Consider the following 13,543-nt stretch of genomic DNA (forward strand, 5'->3'; position numbering starts at 1 on the left):
AGATGGGTGCAAGGAGGAAGCCTGAGAAAACCATCTATTTCTGGGGCTCTGGTCAGTTTTCTTTGTAAATGGGAAGGAAAGAAAATAACACGAAGTGGAGGCAAGAGGAAGAGGAAATGAAGATTCCCGAATGAGAAGAGGAGCTCTGAAATGACTCCACAGCAGCCCTTCCCCCATCTCATCCCAAGAAGCATCCTGTCATCCAGTAGGAGAGGGGCCGGCCTGCACAGTGCAACCTCCACGCTACCCTGCAGAGAGAAAGATTGGTTCTTGCTTTACCGTTTAGTAAGCTCCTTCTCCACATACATGGCCCAACTCTTTGTGAGTCTCTTAGGCAGAGCAGTGCTCAGAACTTCCTTCATTGCTAGGTTTCTGGTCTGTCCCCCTGTGGCCCCTCTGATTCTTCCTTTAAATTTCCCTTATCTCTGGTGTTTGTCCGCTTCCCCCATTCAGTATGCTTCCACATTTTCAAATCCTATCTCCCTCTGAAGTGGGAGATCACCATTTTACGAGGCTGAGATTTACTAAATAAATAAAAAGATAAATAATCAATCAATCAATCTCAGGCGCAACTACTGACTCTCCCTTCAGAAAGGGTCAGCCCTAATAGTCATCCGTGTCCCCTCTGCTTGGTATTTCTAGAGTAGACAAGGCACGTGACTCCTCCATCCTCACAGACGCCTAGAGAGGACTAGAAAGGTCTAGTCCTTGCCTAGTGTGCCTTCCTCTCTCACTACATCCTGTAGATATCCGGTTTGAAATTCAGAAGAGTGAAGTAACCATCCCAATGTCCACCACTGGTAAGCTGACAGCTTTGGGTTATCTGCTCAGCTGAGAAGCTATACACCATTTACAGAAAATGTTGCTGCCACGGATGCCTGGGTGGCTCAGTTGGTTAAATGTCTGCCTTCGGCTCAGGTCATGATCCCAGGGTCCTGGGATCGAGTCCCACACCGAGCCCCAAATCAGAGTCCCTGCTCGGCAGAGAGTCTTCTTCTCTCTCCTTCTCCCCCCCGCTTGTGTGCTCGCTCTCTCACTCTCAAATAAATAAATAAAATCTTAGAAATAAAAAACAATGTTGCTGGCAGAGGCTTGTGGCAATATGGCGGAGGAGTAGGAGACCTAGATTTCGTCTGGTCTCAGGAATTCAGCTGAATAGGGATCAAACCATTCTGAACACCTACGAACTCAACAGGAGATCGAACAGGAGAGTAACAACAACTCTCTGAACAGAGAAGCGACCACTTACTGGAAGGTAGGGCGTGTGGAGAAGTGAATCCGAGGCGATATTCGGGAGGATAGACGGCGGGGGAGGGGCCTCCGCAGGCCGCTTCTGGCAAGTGCTAGAGCCGCGGAGCACAAAATCGGACCTTTTAGAAGTTGGCTCGGCGGAGGGACGTCGCTGCAGTGGCTAAGCGGGGGGTGGAATCCTCCCGGGACAGTGTGGTCTCAGGACCCTTGGGGTCACAGAGAGACCGGGGGTGCCTGAGTGCGGCAGAGCTCCCAGGTATCAGAGCAGGGAAGCCGGCTGCAGAGACGGAGCCGAGGCGCAGGCTCTCAGCTCGGGGTGGCCATAAACTGTGATCTGCGGCCCAGTCGGGGCACGGCTCCCCCAGCAGGGACCCAACAAGCAGCAGATCCGGGGAGACTCCCCTTCCTCCCCCGGGAGGAGCGGTGCGGGAACGCACTGCAGGGATCTGCTGGGTTTGGAGACTCCGAGCGGGGTCGGGTGCCAGAGATAGCAACGCTCGATCACAGGCCGGGTGAGCACGGAGTGCGGCCGGAGACCGGGGACACGGAAGTGACTGCTTTTCTCTGGGGGCGCACTGAGGAGCGGGGCCCTGAGTTCTCAGCTCCTCCAAGTGGAGATTGGGAGGCCACCATTTCTGCCCTGGTCCTCCAAAGCTGTACCGAGAGCTTGCAGGGAACAAAAGCTCCTGAGAGCAAACCGGACCAGCTTCCTTAGCCCGGACCGACAAGGACGGGGCAATTCCGCCTCCGGCAAAGACATTTGGAAACCACAGCAACAGGCCCCTCCCCCAGAAGATCAGCACAAACAGCCAGCAAGCCAAGACCAAGTTGATCGATCAAGGAGAATAGGAGAACTCCAGCGCTAGGGGAATACTGCACATAGATTCATGGCTTTTTTTTTTTTTTTACCATGATTCATTATTTCATCAAAGTTAATTTTTGTTGACTTTTTTTTTTAATTTTCTTTTTCCCTTTTTCAACCAACATCTTATAAATCCCCTTTTAAAAAAAAAAAAAAACAACATTTTTTATCTTTCATTTTTAGAGTCATATTTTATCCCTTCATAGTAGTTACCCTTATTTTTGACATATATATATAAGTTGTTCTCTCTTTAAAATTTTGAGGTACAGTTTCTTCTAACAATAAAAATATACCCTAAATCACTAGTGTATGGCTTTGTTCTAGTCTCCTGCCTGATCACATTCTCTCCCTTTTTCCTTTTTTTTTTTCTTAAATCTTCTTTCTTTTTTCAAACAACTTATCGTACCAAGTCCTTTTATGAAACCTTTCATAATTTTCATCTTTACAGTCATCTTCCATCCCTTCATTGTATCAACCCTTTTTTGTACATATATGTCTTTCTTCCTTTAAAATTTTAGGAGGCACTTTTTTCTAACAGACCAAAATACGCCCAAAATCTAGTGTGTGGCACCGATCTATGCACTAGCCTGATCATATTTGATCATATTCTGCCTCTTTTGTATTGTTTTGTTTTTTGTTTTTATCTTTCTTTGTCTTTTTCTTTTCTTTTTCTCTTTCTTTTTTCCTTCTTTCCCTTTCTTTTCCCCTGGTTTCAGGTCTTTTCTGATTTGTATACAGTATATTTGCTGGGGACGTTGTAAACCTGTTAGCATTTTGTTCTCTCATTCATCTATTCTCCTCTGGACAAAATGACAAGACGAAAGAAATCACCTCAGCAAAAAGAACAAGAGGTAGTACCGTCAGACAGGGACCTACTCAATACGGACATTAGTACGATGTCGGACCTAGAGTTCAGAATCATGACTTTAAGATACTAGCTGGGCTTGAAAAAAGCGTGGAAGTTATTAGAGAAACCCTTTCTGGAGAAATAAAAGAACTAAAATCTAACCAAATCGAAATCAAAAGGCTATTGATGAGGTGCAATCAAAAATGGGGGCACTAAATGCTAGGATAAATGAGGCAGAAGAGAGAATCAGCGATATAGAAGACCAAATGATGGAAAATAAAGAGGCTGAGAAAAAGAGAAACAACTACAGGATCACGAGGGCAGAATTCGAGAGATAAGTGATATGATAAGACGAAACAACATTAGAATAATTGGGATCCCAGAAGAAGAAGAGAGAGAGAGAGGGGCAGAAGGTATATTGGAGCAAATTATAGCAGAGAACTTCCCTAATGTGAGGAAGGAAACAGGCATTAAAATCCAGGAGGCACAGAGAACCCCTCTCAAAATCAATAATAATAGGTCAACACGCCGACATCTAATAGTAAAACTTACAAGTCTCAGGGACAAGGAGAAAATCCTGAAAGCAGCTCGGGAGAAGAGATATGTAACCTACAATGGTAGAAACATTAGATTGGCAACAGACCTATCCACAGAGACCTGGCAGGCCAGAAAAGACTGGCAAGATATCTTCAGAGCACTAAACGAGAAAAATATGCAGCCAAGAATACTATATCCAGCTAGGCTGTCATTGAAAATAGAAGGAGAGATAAAAAGCTTCCAGAACAAACAAAAACTAAAGGAATTTGCAAACACGAAACCAGCCCTCCAAGAAATATTGAGAGGGGTCCTCTAAGCAAAGAGAGAACCTAAAAGCAGCAAAGAGCAGAAACGAACACAGACAACAGACAGTTAACAGTCACCTTACAGGTAATACAATGGCACTAAATTCATACCTTTCAATAGTTACCCTGAATGTAAATGGGCTCAATGCCCCAATCAAAAGACACAGGCTATCAGATTGGATTAAAAAACAAGACCCATCCATATGCTGTCTGCAAGAGACTCATTTTAGACCCAAAGACACCCCCAGATTGAAAGTGAGGGGGTGGAAAACCATTTACCATGCCAATGGACACCAAAAGAAAGCTGGGGTGGCAATCCTTATATCAGACAAACTGGATTTTAAAACAAAGACTGTAATAAGAGATGAGGAAGGACACTATATCCTACTTAAAGGGTCTATCCAACAAGAAGATCTAACAATTGTAAATATCTATGCCCCGAACATGGGAGCGGCCAATTATATAAGGCAATTAATAACAAAAGCAAAGAAACACATTGACAACAATACAATAATAGTGGGGGACTTTAACACCCCCCTGACTGAAATGGACAGATCATCTAAGCAAAAGATCAACAAGGAAATAAAGACTTTAAATGACACACTGGACCAAATGGACTTCACAGACATATTCAGAACATTCCATCCCAAAGCAACGGAATACACATTCTTCTCTAGTGCCCATGGAACATTCTCCAGAATTGATCACATCCTAGGTCACAAATCAGGTCTCAATCGGTACCAAAAGATTGGGATCATTCCCTGCATATTTTCAGACCACAATGCTTTGAAACTAGAACTCAACCACAAGAGGAAAGTCGGAAAGAACTCAAATACATGGAGGCTAAAGAGCATCCTACTAAAGAATGAATGGGTCAACCAAGAAATTAAAGAAGAATTAAAAAAATTCATGGAAACCAATGAAAATGAAAACACAACTGTCCAAAATCTTTGGGATACAGCAAAGGCAGTCCTGAGAGGAAAGTATATAGCAATACAAGCCTTTCTCAAGAAACAAGAAAGGTCTCAAATACACAACCTAACCCTACACCTAAAGGAGCTGGAGAAAGAACAGCAAATAAAGGCTAAACCCAGCAGGAGAAGAGAAATCATAAAGATCAGAGCAGAAATCAATGAACTAGAAACCAAAAGAACAGTAGAACAGATCCACGAAACTAGGAGCTGGTTCTTTGAAAGAATTAACAAGATTGATAAACCCCTGGCCAGACTGATCCAAAAGAAAAGAGAAATGACCCAAATCCACAAAATCATGAATGAAAGAGGAGAGATCACAACCAACACCAAAGAAATACAAACAATTATAAGAACATATTATGAGCAACTCTATGCCAGCAAATTAGATAACCTGGAAGAAATGGGTGCTTTCCTAGAGATGTATCAACTACCAAAACTGAACCAGGAAGAAATAGAAAACCTGAACAGACCTATAACCACTAAGGAAATTGAAACAGTCATCAAAAATCTCCCAAGAAACAAAAGCCCAGGGCCAGATGGCTTCCCAGGGGAATTCTATCTGACATTTCAAGAAGAATTAATACCTATTCTCCTGAAACTGTTCCAAAAAATAGAAATGGAAGGGAAACTTCCAAGTTTCCCTTCCTTACCAAGCTGGTAAGGCCAGCAGTACCTTGATCCCAAAACCAGAAAAAGACCCCATCAAAAAAGAGAATTACAGACCAATATCCTTGATGAACATGGATGCAAAAATTCTCACCAAAATACTAGCCAATAGGATCCAGCAGTACATTAAAAGGATTATTCACCACGACCAAGTGGGATTTATTCCTGGGCTGCAAGGCTGGTTCAACATCCGCAAATCAATCAACGTGATACAATACATTAACAAAAGAAAGAGCAAGAATCATATGATCCTCTCAATAGATGCAGAAAAAGCATTTGACAAAGTACAACATCCTTTCTTGATCAAAACTCTTCAGAGTATAGGTATAGAGGGTACAAACCTCAATATCATAAAAGCCATCTATGAAAAACCTACAGCGAATATCATTCTCAAATGGGGAAAGGCTAAGAGCTTTCCCCCTAAGGTCAGGAACGCGGCAGGGATGTCCACTCTCACCACTGCTATTCAACATAGTATTAGAAGCCCTAGCCACAGCAATCAGACAACAAAAAGAAATCAAAGGCATCCAAATCGGCAAAGAGGAAGTCAAACTCTCACTCTTTGCAGATGATACGATACTTTCTGTGGAAAACCCAAAAGACTCCACCCCAAAACTCATACAGGAATTCAGATTCATTTATTCAGATACCTAGGAATAAATTTAACTAAAGAGGCAAAGGATCTGTACTCAGAAAACTATAAAATACTCAGGAAAGAAACTGAAGAAGACACAAAGAAATGGAAACACGTTCCATGCTCATGGATTGGAAGAACCAACATTGTGAGGATGTCAATGCTACCTAGAGCAATGTACACATTCAATGCAATCCCCATCAAAATACCATCCACTTTTTTCAAAGAAATGGAACAAATAATCCTAAAATTTGTATGGAACCAGAAGAGACCCCGAATAGCCAGAGGAATATTGAAAAAGAAAAGCAAAGCTGGCGGCATCACAATTCCGGACTTCCAGCTCTATTACAAAGCTGTCATCATCAAGACAGTATGGTACTGGCACAAAAACAGACCCATAGATCAATGGAACAGAATCGAGAGCCCAGAAATGGACCCTCAACTCTATGGTCAACTTATCTTTGACAAAGCAGGAAAGAATGTCCAATGGCAAAAAGACAGTCTCTTCAACAAATGGTGTTCGGAAAATTGGAAAGCCACATGCAGAAGAATGAAACTGGACCATTTCCTTACAGCACACACAAAAATAGACTCCAAATGGTTGAAAGACCTAAACGTGAGACAGGAGTCCATCCAAATCCTAAAGGAGAACACAGGTAGCAACCTTTTCGACCTTAGCCGCAGCAACTTCTTCCTAGAAACATCGCCAAAGGCACGGGAAGCCAGGACAAAAATGAACTATTGTGATTTCATCAAGATAAAAAGCTTTTGCACAGCAAAAGAAACAGTCCACAAAACCAAAAGATAACCGACAGAATGGGAGAAAATATTTGCAAATGACATATCAGATAAAGGGCTAGTATCCAAAATCTATAAAGAACTTATCAAACTCAACACCCAAAGAACAAATAATCCAATCAAGAAATGGGCAGAAGACATGAACAGACATTTCTCCAAAGAAGACATCCAAATGGCCAACAGGCACATGAAAAAGTGCTCAACATCGCTCGGCATCAGGGAAATCCAAATCAAAACCTCAATGAGATACCACCTCACACCCGTCAGAATGGCTAAAATTAACAAGTCAGGGAACGACAGATGTTGGCGGGGATGTGGAGAAAGGGGAACCCTCCTACACTGTTGGTGGGAATGCAAGCTGGTGCAACCCCTCTGGAAAACAGTATGGAGGTTCCTCAAACAGTTGAAATTAGAGCTACCGTTCGATCCAGCAATTGCACTACTGGGTATTTACCACAAAGATACAAATGTAGGGACCCGAAGGGGTACGTGTACCCCAATGTTTGTAGCAGCAATGTCCACCATAGCCAAACTGTGGAAAGAGCCAAGATGCCCATCGACAGATGAATGGATAAAGAAGAAGTGGTATATATACACAATGGAATATTATGCAGCCATCAAAAGGAATGAGATCTTGCCATTTGCAACGACGTGGATGGAACTGGAGGGTGTTATGCTGAGTGAAATAAGTCAATCAGAGAAAGACATGTATCACATGACCTCACTGATATGAGGAATTCTTAATCTCAGGAAACAAACTGAGTGTTACTGGAGTGGTTGGGGGTGGGAGGGATGGGGTGGCTGGGTGATAGACATTGGGGAGGGTATGTGCTACGGTGAGCACTGTGAATTGTGCAAGACTGTTGAATCACAGATCTGTACTTCTGAAACAAATAACGCAACATATTTTAAGAAAAAAGAAAAAGAAGAAGATAACAGGAGAGGAAGAAAAGGGGAGTATGTCAGAGGGGGAGACGAACCATGAGAGATGATGGACTCTGAAAAACAAACTGAGGGTTCTAGAGGGGAGGGGGTAGGGGGATGGGTTAGCCTGGTGATGGGTATTGAGGAGGGCACGTTCTGCATGGAGCACTGGGTGTTATGCACAAACAATGAATCATGGAACACTGCACCAAAAACTAATGATGTAATATATGGTGATTAACATAAAAATAAAAAAATAAAAAAAAAAAAAAAGAATGTTGCTGCCAATCAGGGAGAGGGATCCCTGTGGCAACTGTGATGGTATAGCTCACTTGCTCCCAGGCCTCCCAGGCCTCCAGCTGATTGAACTAAGCAGGGACACTGGGTCCAAGCTGAACCAATCAGATTCTTTATCCCGGGCACTTGGACTGGGACTGAGCCTGGGCAGTCTCTGTGGCCGCTTAGGACATTAGCCCATCAACTTGGGGCAGCCTTAGTCAGTCTTGTGGAATGTGGAGCAGAGAATGCTGCTCTATGAAGGAAGTAGTGAAACAAATGCACCAGGAAGCAGGAACTTGCCAGGAAAAGGTTGCTGACAGTTTCCAGCTCTGCTTGCGCTCTCTTCCTGAAGTCCAGCCGCACCTGTGTCTGCTCAGTGAGACACCTGGTCCCCTCAGGATACACCTCCCTCACCTAACTCAAGTTACTCTGTTACCGCATCTAAAAGAGTTTTCTTTTTTTTAATTTTTAAAAGATTTATTTATTTTCGAGAGAGAGAAAGAACGAATGAGGAGAGGAGCAGAGGGAGAGGGAGAGAGAATCCCAAGAAGACTCCCCACTGAGCGGGTAGCCTGATGCAGGGCTCAATCCCACGACCCTGAGATCATGACCTGAGCCAAAATCAGGAGTCAGACACTTAACTGACTGAGCCAGGCGCCCCCCAAAAGAGTTTTAATACATCAGAGAAAGACCCAGATCCCAGGTCTTGTAAGTCAGAGTCCCAAGCCCTGCCACTCTTCCACATCTTTCTAGACTATGAAAGGGTCTAGTCCTTGCCTAGTGTGCCTTTCTCTGTCACTACATCCTTCCTGGGGCTCTGCCCACTAACTTAGTCCCACAGTGTCCTCCTCACCAGTTCTTCATCCCCCCTGCTCCGGACACAATCTTTTTTGCACAGCTGATGGTTGAGAGAAGATTGGGGCTCAGTAGGTCTGAAAGGGAGAGAGAGAGAGTACCTGTGAGAACACAGAGGACAATCCCAAAGACTGAGGCAGACACGGGCTGTCCCTGCGCTGGCACGCACCACCCAGGGGCTGAGTACTTCCAGATTAAGCAAGAGGACCTCCCTTCCAGAGGACCATTTAGACATCCCTACAATGGCGGTCGGGGGTGTTGGGGGTGAGGGCAGGGGGGGCAGGACGACTGTTTATCATCTTACTTCCTAACTAGGGTAGATGGTGGTTCAGCCCACATTTGAGGATTTCTAGGGAAAGGAAATGTCAAAACAGGAGCACAGAGACCCAGGTAATCTTGGCTGATGAGAAAGGCTCTTTGGGTGAAGAGTCCAGGGATATTAATCAGCGTATGAAGGAAGGGGAGAAGGTCCAAGTCATTGACCTATGGAGCCTCCTGGAGTGGCTTTGAGGTGGGGAGTTTGCACTTGGCCTTTAATCAGATCATTAGCCAAAGTTAGTGGTTAGATGGTTAGAGCTGAGCCTTCAGGGCCACCAGCCTGGCATTCAGCACTGGTTCTATGAGCCTCAGTTTGCTCATCTGTAACATGGGCATCAAAATAATTTCCATTGCATGAAAAGCTGGGTGAAATGGACTCCTGGGGCCATCCCTCTGGGGATATTCCCAGGCTTTGAGTGGGAAGAGAAGTCCTGTGAGTAGAGCCTGGTCCTCCCTCTCCCACCCTGGGGCCCTGGCCAGACCTTGACAGTCCTCGTGGCAGATGTTCTCTGAGTGACTTTGGTAATCATTGCACCAGGAGTGGCTGTTGATCTGGAAGATTCCGTAGTCAAACCTGCCGTCCGCATTTTCATTTACCTTTGATATGTTGAATTTGCTTTCCACCAAAGCCAGACACAGCCCTTTGAACAGGGAGCAGAGGGTTTTCAGAGGGTGCCGAGTTGAGGGAGGAGTGGGATGGAGGAGAGAGGGAGATCAGGAAGCAGAAGAAAGGAACTAGGCCTAAGAGGCTGGATGGGGCAAGTGGGCTAGAAACACCCATGTGCTTCTCCCCGCACCCTTCGTCCCACCCACCCGCCCCTCAGTACAACCACTCATCACCTATCTGTCCATCCATGCTTCCTGCACTTAATGATCACCTACGGTGTGTCAGGAACTGTGCAAAGCCAAGTGCGGGACACTTAGCTGGGTCAAATGTAGATGTTGCCTTCAAGGGGCCTATAGTAGGAGAATGAAGATACCTACCTTAAAAGGCCACAAAACAAGATAAAAGGAGAAATAAGACAGCACAAGGCCGGTGTGCACAAATTCTGGGCAAAAGGGAGTTATTCCTACCATGGAGGAGGATGAAGCCTTTGCACTGTCTGCTCCCTCTGCCTGGAGCACTCTTCCCCAGACCCTGGGTGACCAGTGCCACTCAATGTCACCTCCTCGACTTCCCCTTCTAGGACAACATCACCTATCACGGCCCCGGCTTTCTTCTTCTGCATAACCTTTATCACTACTGGAAGTACTTCATATATAGTTGTGTGTTTGCATCTTGTCTGCCTCTCCCCCTAGAATGTGAACACTATGGAGGAAGGGGCTTTGTTGATGTCTCCATCCCCAGCACCGAAAATAGATCCCGGTACATAAGAAATGCTCAGCGAATAATTGTGGACTGAATCTGGAATGTTGGGAAGGGCTTCTTGGGGAGGGCTCCTTTTTGAACTTGGCTTTGAAAAATGAATGACAGGGAGAAAGATGGCCACCTAGGGCATGACCAGAGGAGGAGGAGAAATGGGGGAGGGGGAGTGTGTGAAGCAGCACTCACAGTCATTGAGGGAGTAGCCCTCAAACCCATCCAAGTCCTCCTTGTGCAGCACCCTGGCCAAGTCACAGCGATTGATGAGGCTGGCCTGACTTATGGCAATGAGGCAGCTGACCAAGGACATGAGTAGTGTCCCCGTCATGTTCGGAGGGGAGAAGGTGCTATCGAGGGTCCGTGGTTCTGAGGCTCTCCCAGATGTGCCGCCGGTCTTTTCTGAGCGCCTGAGGAATCTGGAGAGAGAAGCCATATGTCCTCGCTCACACACAGCTGCCCACCTGGCTATTTCTCTTTCCTCTTATTTATTGTTGTATACTCGTTTATTACAGAAACCTTTAAATATTTACAAAATAAGAGAGAAGACTATCATGAATCTTCATGTACACATTGCCCGGTGTCAACATTGAAAAACCAAGGCTGATCCCCTTCCATCTATAGATCTTCACTCCTTTTAGCTACTCTCACTCTTGTAATGGGCACCTAGCTGTGGGCAGTATTTGGGTACGGTGTGGGGGGAGGGGATGGCAAAGGAGGTTAATGAGAACTGTACTTCACTGGTGTTTGTGTGTGTGGATTTTAGCATATGCTTGCAGAGGAAGGGCCAGGACACCGGACGGCGAACTCCCCCCAACCCCACACCCCCAGATACACGACACATGACTTTTCCCAAGGGCATACCCTGCCTTGTGCAAGTCCTAGGAAGCTGTTTATGGGTTCTACGCTTTCATTTCCACGCAAAGGTGCATATCATAAAGCAAGTAAAAGTGACCTCACTGAAGAAATAACCTTCGCCTTCACGCTCTCTGTGCAGGGGGAGGAGTGAGGAGCAAGGGCTCTGGCTTCACATTGCCTACTTTCAGACAGGGCTGCTGTGTGACCTTGAACAATTTACTTGGGTCTCTCTGGGCCCTATTTGTAAAAGGAAGATACTCTAATACCTACTTAATAGGGCTGTCATGATGATTAAAGGAAATACGATCTTGATTTTGCATTTCCCCCAAACAGGAAGCAGGACTTCCGGGGGAAAGGTTAATTCCTACGCTGGAGTAGGAAAGGGCATGAGGTAAGTCTGGATTATCTTGTGCTGCAAAGTAAGGCAACACTCAAAATATGGATCGGAGCGTGTCAAGGGGACAAGAGAATCAGCTCCAAGGGGCACCCACTGGCCAAATCTGGAACATTATTTTTGGTAACAGCTTTGTTGAGATAAAATTCACAATACACAATTCACTATGCCATACCATCACTTCACTTAAAGTGTACAATTCAGTAGTTCTTTAGTGTGTTTGCGGAGCTTTACAACTATCACCACAGTCAATTGTAAAACATTTTCATCAGCCCAAGGAGAAACCCCATACCTGTTAGCAGTCACTCCCTGTGCCACTTCCCTCCTGCCGCAAATCTACTTTCTGTCTCTATAGACTATATTTGCCTCTTCTGGATATTTCACATAAATAGAGTCATAGACTATGAGGCCTTTGTGTCTGGCTTCTTTCACTTAACAATGTTTTCAAGATTTATTCATGATGTAGCATGTATCAGGATCTCATTATGGCTGAATAATATTCCATTGTGTGGATAGACCACAGTCTGTTTCTATACTTACCATTTTATAGACGTGTGGGTTGTTTCTACTTTGGGGCTATTATGAATGACGGTGCTATGAACATTCACGTGAAAGTTTTATGTGGACAAATGTTTTCATTTCTTTGGGCATGTACCGAGGAGTGGAATTGCTGAGTCATAGAGTAACTTAAGGTTGAAACTTTGGAGGAACTGGGGAGCCTGGGTGGCTCAGTCAGTTGAGCATCCGACTCTTGATTTTGGCTCAGGTCATGATCTCAGGGTCGTGGGATGGAGCCCAGGGCTGGGCTCCACGCTCAGCCGGGAGTCTGCTTGAGATCCTCTCTCCCTCCACCCCTCCACCCCTCCAATAAATAAATAAATCTTAAACTTTGGAGGAACTGCCAGACATTTTGGCTGTGCCATCAGCAGTGTCTGCATATGAAGGTTCAATTTTTTTCACATTCTCACCAACACCTTCTGATCAAAAATCTTCTAATCTTAATCCTAATCGGTGTGAAGTGGTATCATGTGGTGGTTTTGATTTCTATTTCCCTGGTGGCTAGTGATTTTGCAGGTGCTCATTGGCCATCTGTAGATCCTTGGGAAAATGTCTAGTATTCAGATCCTTTGCCCATTTTTTAGTTGTCTTTTTATTATCGAGTTGTAAAAGTTCTTTACCAGATACATGATTTGCAAATATTTTCTCACATTCTGTGGGCTACCTTTCACTTTCTTGATGGTGTTCTTTGAAACAAAAGAATTACGTTTTGATGAAGACTGATTTATCTATTTTTTCTTTTGTTGCTTGTGCTTTTGGTGTCATATCTCCAGAACTAATGCACAATGGTTTCTAAGGTAGTCTGGGACAATCTGACCATCAAAATAAAGATAGTGATAGATTATAATCTATTGAATGAGATAGGAATCCATGAATCCTTAAGAGTAATAAATAGACACATAAGGGGGATGGGGGGACTCTTCCTGACAATAAAAGGGTGAGTGATAAATGTGGAGGTAGTCCTGAAGTTGGAAAATCATCATTCTGCTACCATCAAAGATTGGTTTGAGCAAGAATCATCAATGGATGCTAAATCTGAGGTGGTGGGAAGCTTGATGAAGAACTGGATCTACGCATGCTCTTAGAGTGTCTCCCCACGGATCCTATATTAGTTGCATGGGAA

The 13,543-nt window shown here is 44.6% G+C and overlaps 1 protein-coding gene across 1 annotated transcript; it reads right to left on the reverse strand.

The window, feature by feature from the left end:
- Positions 1 to 178: 178 nt before the first annotated feature.
- On the reverse strand, positions 179 to 10,941 carry LOC148163398 (lysozyme-like protein 6). The gene is made up of 4 exons (XM_088027278.1): positions 10,803 to 10,941; positions 9,733 to 9,891; positions 8,931 to 9,009; positions 179 to 248 (listed from the first exon to the last, which is right to left on the reverse strand). Exons 1-4 carry the CDS (start codon positions 10,939 to 10,941, stop codon positions 179 to 181), a joined length of 447 nt encoding a protein of 148 aa, XP_087883404.1.
- Between the last annotated feature and the right edge of the window lie 2,602 nt (positions 10,942 to 13,543).

This window comes from Eumetopias jubatus, unplaced genomic scaffold (genome assembly GCF_037043125.1).
Source record: "Eumetopias jubatus isolate StellerSeaLion01/CBP00866 unplaced genomic scaffold, mEumJub1_p1.0 scaffold_10, whole genome shotgun sequence".
In the NCBI taxonomy this organism is placed as follows: Eukaryota; Metazoa; Chordata; class Mammalia; order Carnivora; family Otariidae; genus Eumetopias; species Eumetopias jubatus.